The following is a 19,770-nucleotide window of genomic DNA, read 5'->3' on the forward strand; positions in this document are numbered from 1 at the left end:
AGGGAGATCGCGTCGCGCGCGGCTGGCGCTGACGACAGGGTCGCGTAGACGATGACGTCAGAGGAGCGGCGGGTGACGCAAGCCGCTTTCTTTCTACTGTGCCCATCGTGGATGGAGATGGGTCAGCGTATCCATGCTCGCGTCGACCTGCTCACCCTTCCGTGTTGGATGGGGGGCCTCGCGCGCGACTTGACGCAGTGCTACTCGGGCATCGCCTGAAGGGAACTGCCTCAGTATCTTCGAGACAGGGTTGAAGAGGAGAGTTGTGCTATAGTTTGCGCCTTTGCTTAAGACTGGTAATCGTGGGGCCTGAATTAGACGAGATATGGGTTTGGGGGGGGGGGGGGGGGGGGAAGAAAAATTACTTGTGCATTGCCTCGCTACCTGGGCAGCTGGTATTAATTCCAGCAAATAAAGAATGCTTCTAGGATTTTCACAGAATTAGTTCGCCAATTTTTTTTTTTTTTTGCTTCGAGCCCACATTTTATAAGCTTATGTCTGTCTGTACATTGCAACTAGCTTTAATAGACACCGGCTTTATGATGTTTCGCTCCGTTGCGGCCTCTCATAAGGACAGTATGGCCCTCAAAAGCATTAACTATAATTGAATTATTACGTCCCTTTCAGTCATTTAAAGTTGATTCAGGGAAACAGATACAGATTTGAGCAGCAAATGTTAGCCATGCGTGTATTGCACATTTTTCAATTCCCCCCCCCCCCCCCCCCCCCATTTTGGATAAACGATTCATGGATACAGTAAATGTTCAGAAATGCTCGTCCACATTGCAGAAAACCCTCTCACCCTCTCGTCGTCATTTGACTTCAATTCTGTTTGGTTCAGGTGTTTGCTGTAGGATGCTTTGACCCATTTATGATGTTTGGAAGTTGCAAATATCACAGTTCTTGAAATGATGCACATGCGTGCTCCATAATCGGTGATTTCCAAATGCTGCAAATGCTGTCCAAAATGGCCAGGAAACTTTCAGTATCACACTATGTGGACGATTCTAGCAGAAAACCAAATGAACAGTTCTCAAGTTTGGGGGTTGGCTGTATAATTATGCTTTTGGCTGCAAAAGCACACTAGTATCAGGTGCTTTGAAATACCCAGAAGCATCAGCAGCCTGAATGTGAAAAGCAGCAATAAAGCTCTGCATTGAGGACAGTGTTGCCTGTATATGAGGAAGTACTAAGGGAAACGGGCAACAGAGAGACTGGCGGGGAGAGTGAGAGTTGGTGTTTTTTTCCTTTTCCTTGTACTATCAGGTACCTGTTGCTGTGTTGGCAGCAGGGGGCAGAGGGAGCACATTACATGTATTTTCCTGCCATACGATGTGGCAAAAATAGCCAAAGGCAAGTCATAGAGAATATTGTAAACTGTGAATAAGTAGAGGGAAGTGCAGCAGATGTTCTAAATTAGCATGTGTTTGCCTACTTATAACCTCTTTTGGTACTGTTCACACCAGCACCTAAAAGCACTGCGCAAGGGTTACTTTTTTTTTGTATACTTCACTGCATTACTTATGTATGCCGCAAGAAAGCCAGCGCTCCGCCTTCTTGGTAACAATAAAATGTGCTGCAGCTAGTGTTTAAACGGGGGTTGTACTTTTTGGTTTTAACCGAAAAAGGCCAGTACTCTCGGCGTGCAAGGCATAGCTAGCTAGCTGTTGAGTTTTGGTTGCACTCAGTGAAAGCTGAAAATCAACTAAGTAGGAAAGTCACAGACTTGATCCGACGGTGGTATTGTTGAATAAACAAATTCAGTTGTGCGATTTGAGGCAGCCACATAGCTGGGAATTTTTTCGGAAAGGGCCCAAAGTGGTTTCTTCTATCGATCGGCTTGGCCTCAGGTCCCCCCTTGAATACGTGTCTGGTTTGAGGTATTGCTCGGCTAGCGTGCACGCCTCTGCAGATAGGAAACACCACCTCCTCGCTGCCTGCTAGTTAACTGACTGAGCACAGTTTCTTCTCTATCATCACTCTTAGATCAGTTAGTCGGTTATGCAGATTTATCAACTGCATGTAGGACACTGACACGAAACCGTGCATGGGTGTCACAAAAAATATCGTGTCCTGGCTACCCCAAAAATTGAGTGGCAGTTTCATTGCTGCCATTAACATGCAGACCTTGTGATGCCCCTCCCTCTCGCTCAACACAGCGTGGCAACCCAATGATAACATGTCCACGGAGTCTTAGAAATAAACTTCCACTTGCGTTTTTATCTGCCAGATATCTAACTTCTGTTACTTTGTCAATGACGATAGCAATCCCTTCTACAAGTGCAACTCCAAGCACTACCATTTGTACATTATAATTACAGGTAAATAAGCAGTTCTTGCTGACAAAAATGCCGGCTTATGACCTCACGGGATTGCGACATTAAATCACCGAGAAAAGTCAGTAACTCATTTCACAAAAATAATATTTCTGAAAAAGGCATCACTAGATAGAAAAGCTAGTATTTTAGGCCGTCTGCACCACCGATCACTTTTAACATTTTTATAAGATTCCGCAGAAAACTGTCCTATACCTTTTGGTTGGTGCATGATGGCCTTATCTGCTTATGTGCCATTAAACCCTACACAAACACAAATATTTCTGAAAAATAAAAATGAAACTTGCATTTTGAAATAAATACCGACAAAAGTCCACCAAACTTTCGAAAAACAATACAGATAAGTCCAACCCCTGTGTATAAGCAAAGCAGTGTTAATCAAAGTTTGCGCAAATACTTTCTAGGAGCAGTACCACTTTAATCGAGTTTAAAATTTGGGAAGAAAATGCTCACAAATTTTTGTTTATGTTCATTTTAAATGTTTTACATAATTTTACCTTTTTTAATTGGCTATTCACATAGCTCTGAGATTAAGAGTTCATAAGGCCCATTTACCTTACACACCTGGAACTAGAAATATGAGCTTACATTTAAAACTTTGTATTAATTTATGGTAGTTCTCCTACAGTCAACTCTCTTCTTTCAATAATTGTAAGGGTTCTGTGAGGGTGCATTGAATGCACAACTAAATTGTGTAAACTATTTTTCGCACTTCTAGTTTTTCTTGTGTCAGTACTGCTTGTACTGAAAATATTTCAGTCATCTAGGACCACTACTTCCTGAGGAAAACACTAGGGAAAAAAAAAATTGTGTGAAAAGTGAGCCTGAAGTCTTTGCAAGGCGATTGTGTGTTATGAAACTGTTCCTTGCTTACAGTGTTTTTCACTGTCTCTGTCAGTATGGCCTCTCTTTTTAATGCGAAAGCATTACTAGGCTCTGTCGGTGAAAAGGTGTCTGCAAAATGTGTCCGCAAAATGTAAAAGATGTCAGATCTGGGATTTTGAGATGTGAGAGCTACTGCACCCTTTCCTTTCTTCAAAACGTTTCCTTTTCTCGAAAGGCATGTTTGGCAGAGGTTGAGGTAGATACTGGGCCCTTTCCGTTCACCAAAAATTTTTCCTTGCCTCAAAGCACATGCTTTCCCTGGGGTTAAGTGGGTTCCACACACTGGGTAGGTAGCGTTTCCACCCTGCCACCCTGGCAGGCAGCAGTTAAATTAATGGTTGATTGAGAGAGGTTGGTCACCCAATGAACCTTGCGGCCTATTGCTGCAGTGCTGCATGTCTGCCACAAGGTTGTCAGCACTCTCTCACCACTGTCATGTACCTCAAAGTGTGATTGAGGTGTCCACTGACCCAGGGAGCCAGTTATGCACCCTTCCTTTCTTCAAAATCATAGGAGTCTAGAACCTTGTCAACGCCAACGCCAATGAACCCCACAGCTTTCGCTTTACATATCCTAGATTAGCTGTGCTAATCCGCAGCCTAACTTTTTTTTCTAGACACTACGAAAAAGAAGCAATATCAGTGTATTTTGAGTGTGACCAATCCCCACGTCTTTTGAGATTATTTGAAAGCTAAGAAAGTTGCGTTATCTAATGAGTCTAAGATGAAATAAATTAAATAATCGTTTTTTGGAATGAAATGAAGTCTCACCTCACCTTAATTTCAGTGTGATTTCTGATGTGTGCCATTTTGGGTCATGAGGTGGTGCACAGAGTTGTGGTCACCGTAGTTAACCAGGCCTTGCATACTTTTCTTTATCTCCAGAGCCCATCTTCCGTTCCTCTTCCATCGTCAAGTCAAAGTTCCAGCCTCGGCAGCCGGCTTTCTGCAGACACCAGCCATTCCAGCATGGCTTCCGCAGCATCTTCAGACCGTGTGTCCAGAAAGGTGTGCACATTCTTGCCATTTTTTATTTAAAGCATGCTTTGACTGCATAAGCAATTGGACGTATTGTCGCACTCGGCACACTGGCATAAAGCAGCTACTATTAGAGCAAATGGTGCAGTAAAATTTGAGAATGGCACAGGTTCTTCAACGCAAAAGTTTTCATTAAGTATGCCACCTAGCTTGTCTTTTGTTCAGTGCATAGTACCTTTTTGGCCCTCTGGAGAGCTGCACAGTCTAAAGATGAGTTGCAGCAGTAGGTGACAGTTGTTTTGAGTTTCAAGAAACACTGTATTTGAGGTTAAATGTGTAGTATATCTCTCAGTTTTGATACTTACCTTAACTGTTATATAGAATTTGTAGCCCCGGAAATTCTCACTTCACCTCAGGTTCGTTAAAGTGACTGTGAACTTCACATTTTCTACCAACAGACGTCTACAGGAAATCTGAGTGGGAAAGTGAACAACGGCTTGGACTCCAGCTCAAACATTAGCTTCTCAAGTATAGAGGCCTGCGCATCACCTGAGCTACTCAAGAAGGTTTGTGAAATGGATAACTACTGAAGTTGACTGTAGACTGTTATGAGGGAAGGAACCGTGTTGTAGTAAGCGCTAGTCAAAAAAGATCTCACAAGTCAAGCCGTTTCAACTCTTGGTACAGTTCCAGTAAATGTGACTGTGGCATCACAGTTATTGCTTGATAGCTGTGTAGCGTAGTTGCCTGTTTGGAAGCAAAAAATGCAGTATTTTGCATGTTTAAAAAAAATTTTGTGTCACTGGCTTTCTTCATAGTTCCTAGCTTGATTACACATAGACAGTGAGCTTTTGGCTACCTTTGGATGTGAGGCAGTGAGCTTTGTTGCTTTGTTACTCTGAGTGGTGCAGTTGAAAAAAAAAAAGGCGGAAGCAATTTTTCTTCTTTAAGACTTCATGATGTCATGCATCTTTCAACTTTTTGTCGATGTTCACTCTATCTTCTTGCAGTATGTGAGCACTGTATCTAATTTTTCTGTCTAGGAATCGGAGCGCTCACCTGCACATGGGGATACTTCTTTCAATGAAACACTCAGCAGGTACAAGAAGAAGGTGAGCGATCGCAGCCGATTTGCTGTGTCCTTTTTTGCCAACATTCGATTTTGATTTTATTTTCATTATTTTGTGTTGCTTTTTTCATTTTTAACGTAAACAGCTCTTGGTAGTACTACCCTGTGACTCTCTGCCAAAATTATGTTGTGTTGAACAGTTGTTAAAATGCTGTTCATGACAAGTTGACAAATTTGCAATGACTGTTCATTGAAATATTTGAACATAACCGTATTGCTAGGAATTCTGGTGCCCAGGAATAGGCCTGGGGTCATAGTTTCTAAAAATTTTGTTTTATTCAGACAGAAATGTCCTTTGTGGTGAGGCTGCAAAGAGTTCTTAAACTGCTGTTTTCTCAAAAAGAGACCAGTTTCTGAGGGCCTGAGAATCCTGTTGGTTGGCAGTCTAAACGTAAGAAATCCTGTTGGTTGTCAGTCTAAACGTAAAAAATGGCTGTATGCAGCTTGGTTTTTTTTTTTTAAAGCCTACATATGCATGCAAGAAGTTATTTCATGTGACGCTGCAACCCACAAAATCCCGAGGTCTGTTTCCCTGACTAACACAGGCTGTGATATTGCATACTACGGTACAAAGCTCTCCATAATGTGATTGGGCTAATCTGACTAAGGTTGGTACGTACATAGGTAAGCAACCGCAAGGGGGTCAGAACCTCCTGATTAAAATTTCGGTATAAGATTACTGTTGTAGGAACTTGACTGCATCCTGCAGGCATTATTCTCATGTGCAGCGATTAAGAAGTCGTTTATGTATTAGTACCCAACCCTCACATGGGAATTAGTGGACATGCTTTATGTTCAGTGGCTTCAGGGTGAAGTAATCTAAAAAATACTCGTTAAAATATTTCATTAAGGCTAACATTTTTTTTTGTATGGAAGGAGATGCCATCATTGATAACTATCGTACACCTGCTGCATTGCTAGGAAACTTGGTATTGGCACAGAATAAATTGAAAACATAATTGCTTGCCTTTAAAAAACAGTTTTTTTTTTTTTTCGAGCATCACTCATGCCTAGGGTTTTTTAGGGTGAGTTCAAGATATGCTGCTTAATTACAATTTATCATGTCCTAAATTTTTGAGCGGGCGGCTTTGTTAGGTGGCCAAGGCTCGCATCAAATAAGACTGCAGGCATATTCTGTATGAGTACATGACAAAGAGCTGTTGCTGAGAATATTTGTTGTCAAGCTGCGCTGCTTACGTAAGCAAGGCTTTCTTATTATATAGCGCAACAATTATGTTTGACTCATTATGTCACCATTTCCTGAAACAGCTCTCTGGCTAAATCCTTTCCTTGAAAGGGAGCAAAAAAAGGAAAGACTTGACAAGGTGGGCTGACAGCTTTAAATAAGCGCTACATGGTTTCCTCTTTGAAGAAATTACATAATTGCATTGACACATTGAAGGGCGTTTTGACGTCTTCCCACCTGGCTGACCTCGAGACCTCTGGAACCAGCAGGGCGGGAAGACAGCAGAATGATGACAGTACCTAATTGCGCTCTCTAATGGATGCTTATTGTCTCTGTTCCATGGGCTTAATCTTTGTTTGTTCCAGGGGTGCCTTTACGCCGTGAAATGGCCTTTGTTTGCAGCAGTGGCTAGTGCAGTCATCTGAAGTAGCCCGCACTTGGAAAACAGTAGACGCTCATAAGAGGTTTACTTTAGCTGGCTGAGTCTGTTTTTGTTTGGGGGGACATTCTTTCGCTTTACTCCTATCTCTATTGGCACCTGCTTTATACAACTTTTCGTGGGACGAGTTTTGTGGAGAAGATCTCGTCTTGTCCGTTGCCATCAGTGTTCACAGTTGGTCTTCCCTTCGTTTTACTTTGCCATGTCATAATTCTTCTTGCATGACTGCATGGCTCTTGTCTGTTTGGGGAAAGTATGTTACAAGGTTGGATGAGAAAAGTAAGTAATATTGTGGAAGGTATGGTCCACGGACATGGCAACCAGATCTGCTCTCCAGTGTAACAAAAGCTTGACATATATGGTAATCAAATATGGTAGTCACAGCTGTGTTTAATTGATTGTTGGGCTGTCCTGATCACTGTTCATAACTCACTAGGGTTACGGTAACAATATTAATCTCTGGGTTACACAAAACTGCTCATATATCTTGGTGGTTATATATACCAGAACTATGCCACTTTCTTTTTCCTGCAGCCCACTCTGTTGACTGGATAGATAGAAACCCTGAAGCCCCAGTCATTGACCACGGAAACGTTCTAGCTAAGTTCTGCCTAAAGGTCCAAAAGTGCCATGCTCTGCTGGTTGCATTTCAGTAGTACTAATATACGTTAACAGCACAGTTTGGCAGTAGTGCCTTCCCGGACCAGTTAACTGTGCTAATCCAGCTGGCAATGTCTAGCCATTCCAGCTTGAAAATATGAGAAGGCTGTGCATTAGCAACCTCAGGTGCACCATTCTTCCATCGCAGATGGGCGAGGTGAAGCGTCAGCTGAGCAAGCGTGACGAGCTCATCCGGCTGCTCACGGAGCGGTTGGAGGAGACTCGGCAGGAGCAGGAGCGTGCGCAGCAGGAGGCTTCACAGCAGGAGCACACCATGGCCCAGGAAGTGAGCCAGCTTAAGCGGGAGCTCCAGCTTTGCATGGAGCTGCTCGAGGCCAGGGGTGGCGACGCTGCTCTCAAGCAGCAGCACCAGCTGGTGGGTGCGAGAGAAGTGGGCGCCCCATTTTGTGCCACTGGATGAAGTGTTTTTTGTCTAATCGTTCTCAGTATGTCTCCGTTAACAACCATGATTCGTCTCCTGCCGCTGTAACTTCTGGTGTTCGGCAATGTTCTGTTTTAGGGCCTCTTTTGTTCCTCATTTATATTAATGTCCTAGCATCACGAGTACCATCCCATATAAAATTGTTTGCTGATGATTGTGTAATCTATCACGTTATTTCTGACCCCTCTGACAGTGTTGCGTTACAAGATGACCTTAACTCTGCTTTTTCTTGGTGCACGGATTGGCTTATGACCCTTAACGTTACTAAATGTAAACACATGCGAGTCTCTCGCCGCCTTTCTAGTGATCACACCCCTTATTTCTTTGGCAGTTCATTACTAATGTCAGTAACATCTTATAAATACCTTGGTGTTCACATCACAAATAACCTATCCTGGAAAATATGTGTTGAATTTGTGTCAAATAATGCTAATCGCATGCTTGGATTCCTTCGCCGTCATTTCTCATTGGCCGCCGTGCCAGTAAAACTCTATCTTTAATAAGACCCAAACTTGAATACGCATGCTCAGTTTGGGATCCCGGTCATCTCGTCCTTTCACACACTATTGGATCCATTCAGAGCCGTGCCACACGCTTTATTTTTTCAAACTACTCAAGAACTGCTAGTGTATCTGCTATGAAATCTGCCCTTAATCTTCCTCACCTTGCTCTCTGTCGCAAGTACTTTCGGCTTTGTCTATTTCATAAAATTTACAGTAACATGACTCTTAATCAAGAATTAACTTACTCCTCCATCGTACGTGTCATCCCGCATCGACCACCAGTTTAAAGTTGGCGTCCCTCAAAACCGCACTGATACTCGTCTCCATTCGTTTATTCCTCGCACTTGTAATGAGTGGAACCACCTCCCTGCCTCCATAGCTACAATAAGCAGTGCTGAAGCGTTCAAGGAATGTGTCTTTTTTTATGCCCCTCCTCTCTGTAATGCCCTCGGGCCTTGAGAGTATGGGAGTAAATAAATAAATAAATAAATAAATAAATTGGTTTGCGCCTGCAGACAGTTCTTACTTTAGCAGGCTGTGGTTGTCCTAGCTTTTGGATTGTGTGGTCCTCCCATAAACAAGGCAGGAATTAGATAGAAGCTTCTGTGATGTGGGTCCAAACGAGGTGCGACTAGGTAGATGATAGCATCATGACGGTAGACAGACACTAAAGACAAAAAAAGCAGAATGAGTCAGACAAATCAACTACTGGGAGCTCTCAGAATGTCTTATTGAAGCTCTTCTGATGAAGTGTGGAACGGGCAGTTGGTGAGTATTTATATATATGTTCATACATCCTATGCAATGGTCATAAATGGAGGAGCTATGTCATGTCTAAATGTTCTTTTCAAAGAATTGTTTTCTCATTACTGAAAATTTCTTGTGAATACGTTCTTAGCTTTATGATATAAGCTTCAGAATATCTTTTTTTGTTTTTTACACAAAAATTGTAGCATAAATTTGTGCTGTTAGCTAAATGACACTCACCAGGTCTGCATTTCTCGGGATATCATGAATCGCATCAAATAATCGCTTACAAGTATTTTTAAATAGGCGTTGCATTTTCTTTCCAGATATTGTTCTTAAGGTCTCCTTAATTTCTTGGCTTTGACTAATGTGAAGGCATTGTTGTGCGTGTAATTCAGCATCAGCCAAGCCTCGGTGAGACTGTGCTGCTCAGGGCATATGCTCTTGCTGTGGTAACTTTGCATGGCCATTTCTAGAATGAACTACAATGTGGATTGTTGCTGTGTAGCATACAATCTACAGTGCTGCATGCAATGTTGCCATGCTGTGCTTTTGTGCCGTCTTTGACGCATTCTTATAAGCGAGCCTGCGCTTCCTCAAAATGTATTAATCACTGCTGTATTCTTGCTTTATTGTAGGAAATTAGCCAATGTGTAGTTCTTTTCAGCGATATAATAAGGTATTTCAAAACTGAGCATTTTTATGGCAGAGCAGCTTGCATTCGTTGATACTAGAAGTGCCTGCTGTTTAGTGCACTCTCATCGCATATTAGTGTAGTCCACAGAGGACTTGTGAATGTATTGTTGGAATCAATGTGAACGTGATCACTTTAGGGCAAGCCTACTCATACAAAGTACTCTACCGCAGTTTGTTTCCAAGAAGACAGAACAAAACGCATGAGAATAGCTGGATTCTTTGTCCCTGCATCCTTCATTGCCAATTCTTTCGTCACACCAGGAAAAAATAAATTATTGGTTTGGTCAGCAGACATGAAAGGGGCCACCTTCATATTGACGCTAACTGTACATGTTGCGATGATAGCACCAGGTGTCGAAATCTGTTGTGGTGCAGATGCTGAGTGCCAAGAATGAAGTGCTGGAGCAGCTACAGCAGAAGGTGGAGGCCCAGGAGCAGCAGATCACGATGCTGCAGCAGATACGGACTGACCTGCTCGGCCGGCTGGCTGCCGCTTCCTTGGGTCCTGAGCAGGGCGAAGTGAGCTATCGCTGTTACGTGCATGCCGTGTCTAACATTCGCAGCTCCACCATTAGGCGTCTCTTTTAAGGGCGATCCAGTTTTGAGGGAAAGCTGTCACCATCCTTGGGTGGTGTCTCACTTGATGATTGAGGGTCATTTAGTAGAACAGGACGTAGCAGTCTCTAATGTATCGTCATTCGCTTTTGCAAAAGGACCATCCTGAAGTCAGTTAAATCTTTATCGCAGACTCTATTATTGCAATTGTCTTTAAAATAATGTTCTTTTGTGTACAAAAAACGTGGCTAATAATGTCCCAGACATTCCTCAGAGAAAACTTTTAGAAGAAAAATTATTTTTTTGCTTAATTACTTGTGAGGAAGGTGGTTGAGGTAATAAAATGTCTGCTGTCTTCTTTTTTTTATGTGAATGGTGTTTGCAAGCATGGAACCTGGCTATGCAATAGTTTTGAATGGGCAATAGATCTCCTTTTACTGCATGTGGCTCTGGGTTCATTGTTCTTGACTCTAGCATGGCTCCTGTAATTGAGTCCTCTAGTTTTCCACAGTTATTGCAGATTTAACATTTTTCACACAATTGTGGGTTTGCAGTCACATTCTATTTTTTTTAGATATAATGTTGTGTTTGTGGACATCAGCAGAAACGATAGAATGATGGAAATCTGGTTAATTTAATCGTGTGAATTCTCTCGTAAGGTAGTATCGGGTAACGAACAAAGTTCTGTCAATGGTTTTACATGCTTGCACTTCCATCCGCTCAAGCAAGCTAACATATCCAGCACTGTGGTGCTAGCACCAGCATGCTGAGGTGCTTGCATGAGAATTTAGAGTCACGATGCTGGCACCTGTCTAAAGTCATGTTACCATATTTATACAAAGCTTTTTTCTTGAATCAGCTGCTTCAGAAGGCACCTCATGTTATATTTTGAATCAAGCAGAGGATGGAGTGCGATTTTTTTTCTCAGTTTTTTTTTTTTAGACACTCACAGCAAGCTCACCCATCAGTCTAGTGAAATGCGAGGTCAAGCCCAACTTTGCGGCAACCTTGGGCTATCGAGACGAAGCGCGCAGCTCGCACTAGCGAGAAAGAGTTGCTACAGGCATGGAGAGAAGGCAGCGCGGGCTGCAGAGAAAGAAGAGAAGGCAGTGACAGAACTAGAGGTGTAGAGAAGGGAAAAGAGTGAACGGGCACAGAGCTGTGCAGCATGAAACACGAAGTAGTGAGGCAAGAAGTGGTGGCATGGTGGTCCCTGCTGCACGAAACGTCGCATGCGTTAATACATAGGGGGCTTCCTGTGGAATATTGCCGATTTTTCGTTCTCACGTAGCGCAATTTCAAATTTTTCGCCATAGAAAATTGGGGACCTTGGCCGTAATTAAAGGGTCCCTGAAAAGGGTCTTTGAGGTTGGCTATAAAATGCCTGCATTATGTACAGTAGAGGCCACTGAGCGTCCATGCCGCGTAAAAGACCTCAAGAGCAAGCTGATAATTTACAATATACAATATATTAAAAGCTCCCGTGCTTCGCAATGACCAGCGGCACGCAACGCGTCATGTAGCACTCGTTATGTCAGCTGTGGGCTGCTATCATTGGTTCGCCCTGCCAGCTCCGCCAACACAAACCAATTTAGGAGGCGGCTGCACCTCCTGGTTAATTCCCGCACGTGTCGGCGGAGGGGCTGAGTGCATGGGGCCAGCGGACCGACAAACAAGTGACGAGAGGAGAGGGAAAGGCACAAAGACGCAGGAATTCAAATTTTGACTACAGATAATTGAGCTTCCACAAAACGCATGAAAAAAATTTTTGGTGGAGGATATTTGTGACGCTGCATCCTTTAGCATCCTAGGCATATCGCATCTTTCTTTGTTGAGAGCCCCTTTAAGGCCCCTGGTTTCCCGTGATTCTGCAGTTCCACAAAAAATCGCAGATTTTGAAGTATTTTTCGTGTAACTCTTGTGTTAGCAGCCACATCCTCTTTTTTGATGATATTGTTATTATGGGCATCATTAGAAACAAGAGTATGATGGAACAATAACTGTTTGATCTTATTTTCACGATATAATTTTGTGGGGATTTGAGAACTCGGAGGAATTTCAAAAGAAATATTATTTCTATTATAATGCAATCTCAAACTGTTCAGGCCAATCACAGTCGAGGGCACCCCCTAAAAACGCAGACGGCATGCTAAGATACAGATGCAGTGGATATATAGATGTAATTAAAGAAGCAGCGCTTCGAATGCACGTGCCATAGCTGAGCAAAGCCAAGCCTTCAATATGTTAATGCATGCTAATGCCTCCAACGCAGCAGCAGCTGCTGTCGTTGCCATGCCACTGCTGCTCGGCGTTTTGAGCTGCTAAGTCCTGTGCCTGTTTTCCCTCCTTTGCTTTTCTTACTCCACTCAACTCTTTTAGTGGCTACTACTATTTGTCAACGATGTGCACCACCTTCTACCTATATCCATAGACACCTTCTCCCTTGCACTTGCACACTGCGCTTTGCCCCCAGGTTTATAAACAGCTTTCTTTTGCTAGCGGCTTTGTTCTCAATTTACGGAGTGTAGAATCCCTAAAACACCTAGCAACTATCACTAGTACTAAATGCATTTGCCAGTAGCATATGAGCGCAGAAATGCCGTATAATCTCGTGTAAGGGTTGCACCTGTGTATGGGCGGCATCCCCTGTTTTCGACCAGATAATTGAGAATAAAAATAGTTTTATGTTTTTTTTTGTTAATTCGTGTAGAGCCACTCCTTCAAAGTTCACACCTGATATATAAAAAAAAGTGCAGCTCTTATTAGAGTTATACAGTAGTAGAGCCAAAAAACAAGCAGAGTAAAGGGATTATGAAGTGTTCAGTGAAGGACTTGTTTATATCTTAACATATCATTCACACGGGGGACCCCAGGGCGGAGGGATGCCCAGCGCCGCCGCCTCCCCCTCCTAAACGTCGCATTAACACAGGCAGACGGGACCCGAGGGCTGCATTACTGTATCTTAACAATGGCTAAAAAAAAATGGACACCAGCTGTTGGCACCCTGCAGAACATTACTCTGGGAGCTGATAGATGATAACTGCCTGCGACACTCAGTTCGACAGCGCACACGTCGTCTCACGTCCCGGACTCTGCCTGGAACCACTAATATGTAGGGCCGCCCTACTGCTAACTTGTCTTGTGTGCTCAGCGTTCGCACCAGAAAGGACAAAATGTTAGGCTACATGAAAAACTAAAATTGGGTGCACACATGCTAGCGGCACGTCTTTTTACAGCAACGCGCCGCCCACCAGGCTCCAGCACCATAGTAGTGTGCCGTTCGCCCAGTGCCGCTAGGCTTAACACGTTTCGCATTGAAGCCGCAGCAGAAGGGTTTTTTAATTTAGTCATGGCTTAATATAAAGGGTCTAACCTTGTTACCAGTTTACCATCACAAAAACAAAAAAAAGCTCGCAGTAAAATGAATGCATAATTGATTTTCGCAAGGCCTTCAGCATTGAAGCGCGTGGAAAAGCAGGCCAGGAGAACACCACCTCACAATGGCGGCCGCGGCCACACGCGTGGCACGCCACTCTGAATGGTCGGTCAGTCATGTGCCAGATTTTTGGAGAATCTTGATTTTAACTTTCAATCACATGATCTTTGCCAAGTAAACTGATCTAGCAACCGCAATTCGTGCTGATCACTGGGTGCGTGTCCTGTCATCCACACTTTCAATGCTTTCAATACATGATGTATTTGAAGGATTCACTAGGACTGCCCCAGTTTGTCATAAAAATCCATGTTGCAGCATAAAAAGAGGACGCATAATGAGGGCTCTGCTGTAGTCTGAAAAATTTTATGGAAAAATGCTGGTCCCATGTGTGGGCCCCACCCCATCAAAACCACAAGAAAAAAGTGACCCTAACGCAGGTATATATGGTAGCAATAACTCCTGTGAGTGGCCATTATTCGCCCATAGTGCTTATCTCTTCAGAACTAGCTCAAAAAACTTGTGTTTCTTTGCATTTTTATAACAACTTGCTCCTGGCAAAGATTGGGAAATGAGTTTTCATGTTTCGTTCTCTTTTTCATGTATTTCAGATTGTTGCCAACAACGCAGGCCACTTGAACCTGTTATCTTCCAATGAATGTAAAGCAGCTGGCCCTTCAGACGTGGGTTGCCATGGGGATGCTGTCACACTCACTCTTATGCCTCTATCTGAGCTCTCCGACCAACCATTGGTAAATGATTCCGGCCATGAGCACCTATCATCGCAAGAGCACCCAGAAAGCGATGACTGCCTTCTCCCGAGTTGCAAGCAACTCATCTGCAGCCACCTCTCTGACTGGATCACTGCCCGCTCTCTTTCCGTTGACAGTTATGCTGACATAGTATCCGTGTTTGATGATCTCAAGTTGTTTGCAATGCAGGGCCTTCATTATGCAGCTGCTTGTGAGCCTTACAACATCCCTGTGCCAAACCCGGCTGATCTTCTAAGAGAGGTGGCGGCATTGCACACAAAAGTGGCCGCACTCGAGGAGGAACTGAGGACTCTGGAAGCAGAGATGATCAGTGTGCGAACCGAGAATGGCAACCTCCGCCGGAGCTCAGTTGCGACGGAAGAAGAGCTGAGGACACTGAGGACAGAGCGAAACCTAACTCTGAGCTCCATCAAGGAGAGCGAGTACCAGCGGGCCAAAGAAGAAGTCGAGGATGAAAGCCTGCTGGAGGTGTACGAACTGCAGACTGAGTGTATTCGGCTGGAGCAGGAGAAGAAGGCTCTGGAGCAGCAACGCACTCGTTTGATGTCCGGTGAGCAGTCGCCCTGCGTGTCACCCATCCCATCCGTCTTCACAGCTGTGCCAGAGCGGGTCCGTCACAGCTCAGCTGTGCAAACAGATGATGTGGAGGCTGCGAAATCTGCCTTGGAGAATAGTTGTGCAGCTTTTGCACAGGCCGTCGACAAAAGGCTGTCGCTGGACTCCCTGAATGCTTCGACAGAGCTCGACGATGGTGAGAACGAGAAGGGGGCATACGATGCCCTTGTAGCGGAGAACATTCGCCTCACAGCAGACCGTCAGCGGGCAGAAAGTGATTTGGAAGTCACCCGGGAAAGGTTACGAAGTGCGGAGGATTTGATTGACAAGCTCAAGGCGCAGTTAGACCAAGAGCATGGTACCCTGGAGCAGCTTGTGGCCAAGACGGAAGAGATGCTGCAAGCAACAACCAACGCCGATTTGTCCAGCCGCGATAGGCGAATCTTCCTGGAGAACCAGAGCCTGAAGTGCCAGGTGGTGCTGCTGAATAGCCGCCTGGAATGGGAGCAGGACTTCTCGTCAGCGCTCAAACGACACGTTCAGTGCCTCGGCTCAAGGGATGAGGCCTTCCAGAAAACTGTCAAGGACTTGACCAACCGTCTGCTGAGCGGCGGTGAGCGGCTCCGGTCTTCAATGGACAGGTGCCGTCAGCTGGAGCAGGCCCTTGCCAAATCGGCTGCCAAAGCCAAGCGCCTGGAAGCAGAGCTGCAGCGGTTGAGAGGGAGCCTGAAGGCATCGGGTGATGCGTCTCCTAGCAGCCTTAAAAATGGAGATGCAGAGTGCAGTGCCTTACAGGACGAGGAGTCCAAGCAGCAGGACAGGGTGGACACAGAGGCATCAAATGGGGGATCTGGGAAGGGGAGCAATGGGGATAGGAGCATAAAGGAGGAGGGAAAGCCACTTGTCATTCAGCGCATGCTGCTGGAGCTTGAAGAGAAAGAGGTAAGTTTCACATGGTCACTTGGGTTACCTGCTGGAAGCATGTAAAATTGAACCGATTCTCTTGTACGTGGCATTGCTCACGTAGTTAAGAACTTCTTGTTGGGTGACTTGGTGTTAACGAGTTGCGCACTGCCTATATAAGCAGTGTTGAAACGTATAAAACCGGTTGATAGTTTGCGCTCTTTCATCATTTTCCTGTGTTCATCTTTTATGTGTGCGCAACTCATTCTTAACAATAGTTGTTCACATGCTTTGTATTGTAGAGTATCATGGATTGAACTATACATTTAGCTCCCTTCCACTGCCATGAAAAGTGAACCATTATGTTTTGTGCACTCGCCATTTTTTTTTTTAACATTTGTCACTGTGCTGACTAAAGGTATCCATACTCACTTGCACAAGTAGAACTAAAGTAAAATTTTTACCCTCCTTGGTATCGTGGGCACTTGAAAATTTACGGCATCTGTTCAACTTGCTGCCATTTCTTCTGGCACTGTTTTCAACACAAACAGTGCAGTTAATAGCAAGGCGCACTGCAATTCAAGTATTCAATTAACCTGCCCGCAGCAGTCACCCTAGCGTGATGTTTCATACCACGTGAAATTTATCTTCGTATTCACAACTGATCTTTTTTCTTTTCTTGAAATTAAACAGCGCTACATATTTAGACGAATACACAGAAAGGCATGACACACACAGAAAGGAAGGACAGCACCTGTCCTGTCATGCCTTTCTGTGTATTCGTCTAAATATTTAGCGCTGTTTAATTTCAAGAAAAGAAAATGCATCGCCAACCAGCCCCGCAACGTGTCTCACAGCTGGTCACCTTCCATACTCATTCCCTCTACCCAGCTACTTCTGTCAAACCAGGACCTCTGCAGCCGCTCCTCCCAGCAACTGGAGCTGTGCAGGCAGAGGGAGCAGCTGCACGCTGAGTATGGAGAGCGCTTTGCAGCTGCCCTGACAGCCCTCAAGGACTCGTGCCGACGGGACCTGCTGTCCTTCCAGGAGTGCCTTGTGCGCGAGTCCTCACTCCAGCTGCTTCGTCTCCGAGAGTCACACCAGGCAGACATTGCAGCACTCAAGCAGCGACATGCAGAGCAGGTGGGATCAGTCATTTGCCTTTTTAAGCCTGCTGCCGTGCTTGCAAGAAGTGACATTGTTTTGTTACTATGAGTCTAATAGACACCCTGCCAATGATTCAACCAGGCAGTGGTCTAATTTGGGAGCTTCCTTTTTCAACTTCTTTGTTGAAACTTAGCTAGTCCTCAGCTGCATTATTTCAGTACAATTTGTGCTTTGTTTTGGCACTTGCTTGAAAGCACTGTTTTGTGCAGAAAGTAGCTATAATCAATACACGTCTGGTGCACTATTCATGTATAAACAAATGGTATTCAATATATACTCGAGCACAGATTTTCAACCATGGCTCAATCCGGCCAGCATGCTCACGAAAGGGGGCTTCATCATTTTGTATTTGTCTATTAAATTATCATATTACCTGAAGGCTCATTTCTCCAGGACACTCTTTGCAAAGCAATGTGGATAAGGGCTTTCATTATGATATTCTTTCATGGGGTGCTCATGACCTAAGGAGAGATTTTCATGGTCATTCTGACATGCGCACTTGTAGTATTCACTGTTACATCACTAATAGACACTTGCATGCCTTAACCTATGCCTAAAACTGCTAACTGCTTAGCACAAACACTGAAACGTTGCAGCGAGGTGACTTGTAGCGGTAGGTTTTGGCCAGCAAGTTTCGTGTCTTTATATGCCTGGTTTATTCAGAATAAATTAGGTGCATTGGGTGTGTGCCTGTATGGTTCTTAAAACCTACTCCCTCGTATAAGGAACAGTGATGGTACCACTTGTCCACCTTGCATGATAAAACGCCTACCACAAGAGAGGACGATGGGCATTTTGTTTTCCTAGTAACAAAAGTCCACCCACTTTGCTTGTGTTAGTCATGAAACTCTGCATCTTTCTCTCATCCCTCACTGTTAACGATGGATTAATGCAACGTGGCCTAATCCTTTATTGCTGGTAAATGTCATCCTTTGTAGAAAAGTTGAAAGGGGGTGTGCAAGCAGTTTAAGCTGGAGAAGCATTGAGCTCCATCTCGCTTAGTGGTGCAACAATAATTGTATTTCAGCGTTGTGTGATGCTGTGAATTTGTACAGGTGGAGCAGCTGCGGGCTAAGCTGTTGCCAACTGAGGCTGCACAGTCGTCAGCCTCCGAGGAAGAAGAAGCGGTGCTTGCCGAGTTGCGCCAGCGGCAGCAGGCTGAGTACGAGCAGCTTCTGCCCAGGCTAGACGCTGACCTCCAACTCAAGTTGCAGGCCCTGGTTGCTCTGACACTGAGGATACACCAGGTGGAGAATGAGCGGGCCCTAGCCTCTGCACAGGTGAGCAGCATGCCCAGCTGTGGGAGAACAGTGGAAACGTTGTGGCACCAAAGTTGTGTTAAGGTAGTGCTCAGCCTGACTTCCCAAAAGAAACACAAGGGGGACATGCCCAGCGTTCAAAAAATCGTGGGATGTCTTTCATTGGAACTTCTATTAGCTTGTCACTGAAAATGCTGATAAAGTGGTGAAAAAAACCATAGGTGAGCACGCTGTCTTCATGAGTGCACTCATTTCGCCTTGCTCACGCACATCTATGAGTGTGAGTGAGCTACATCTTATGCTGCTGATGTATGGAAGCAATACCTGCAGGCATAATGTGGCCTGTGCTTGTGCAAGTTTTAGCCCTGTTACCTTGAACCTTCATTTCCCTGCTCTTGAAGGCACTATATTCTGTGCAGTTGTCCCCACATCATGCACAATGCAACATGCACAACACACCCTCACAGTCCATATAAGGTATGTTATGAGCGGTCCTCTAGGGCCTAGAGGAGGGTCCTCTAAATAGTGGTTTTTAAAGTGAAAGCTTTACTGGCCTAGTCAAGCCAAGCTTATGGGCACTGCAGTTTGACCTCCAGGTGGAGGAGCTGTGGAGGTGTGGCAGCCACATGACATGTCTTCTCTCATTCCCTCCTTTATCCCTTCCCTTAAGGCATGGTTCAGGTGTCCAGGCAGATGTGAGACAGATATTGGACCATTTCCTTTCCTCAGAAACCAATTTTAGTTTTCAATTTCCTCTTTCTTCCCTCCTTTTTCTCTTCCCTCATGGTGGGTTCCAGTGTGGGGATGTCCACCAAGATGTGTGCAATTTCCTTTCCTCAAATACCAGATAAAACAAGTATTTCCTTTCCTCAGAAACCAAATAAAACAAGTGGGTCCTGTGGTTGTGGCAGGTTGTAGAGTCCATTGATTTTGATGAAAGGGAAGGCCCACAACTGGCTCCCTAGGTGGACACCTCAATCACACCTCAATCTCCCTTTCATATATGTCCTGTTGGTGTGCACCTGCAAAAACCTGCTTTCCCTCAATATTCGATGCTCAGCAATGCTAAGCCCGCTGCCTGCACTATTAGCAAGCAGCAGTTTTTCACTCTGCAAGAACGTGCAC

At 44.6% G+C, this 19,770-nt stretch overlaps 1 protein-coding gene across 15 annotated transcripts in view; it reads left to right on the forward strand.

The window, feature by feature from the left end:
* Positions 1-19,770, forward strand: part of LOC144125168 (uncharacterized) — a 264,663-nt gene that overhangs the window by 146,656 nt on the left and 98,237 nt on the right. For all 15 annotated transcript variants that reach the window (XM_077658304.1, XM_077658313.1, XM_077658306.1 and 12 more), the window contains 8 exons: positions 4,106-4,228; positions 4,657-4,764; positions 5,242-5,310; positions 7,761-7,988; positions 10,376-10,519; positions 14,600-16,258; positions 17,111-17,362; positions 18,442-18,666. In XM_077658304.1, coding sequence (XP_077514430.1) covers positions 4,106-4,228; positions 4,657-4,764; positions 5,242-5,310; positions 7,761-7,988; positions 10,376-10,519; positions 14,600-16,258; positions 17,111-17,362; positions 18,442-18,666 — 2,808 coding nt within the window. The remainder of the gene's footprint in view (positions 1-4,105; positions 4,229-4,656; positions 4,765-5,241; positions 5,311-7,760; positions 7,989-10,375; positions 10,520-14,599; positions 16,259-17,110; positions 17,363-18,441; positions 18,667-19,770) is intronic.

This window comes from Amblyomma americanum, chromosome 3 (genome assembly GCF_052857255.1).
Source record: "Amblyomma americanum isolate KBUSLIRL-KWMA chromosome 3, ASM5285725v1, whole genome shotgun sequence".
NCBI classification, from domain to species: Eukaryota; Metazoa; Arthropoda; class Arachnida; order Ixodida; family Ixodidae; genus Amblyomma; species Amblyomma americanum.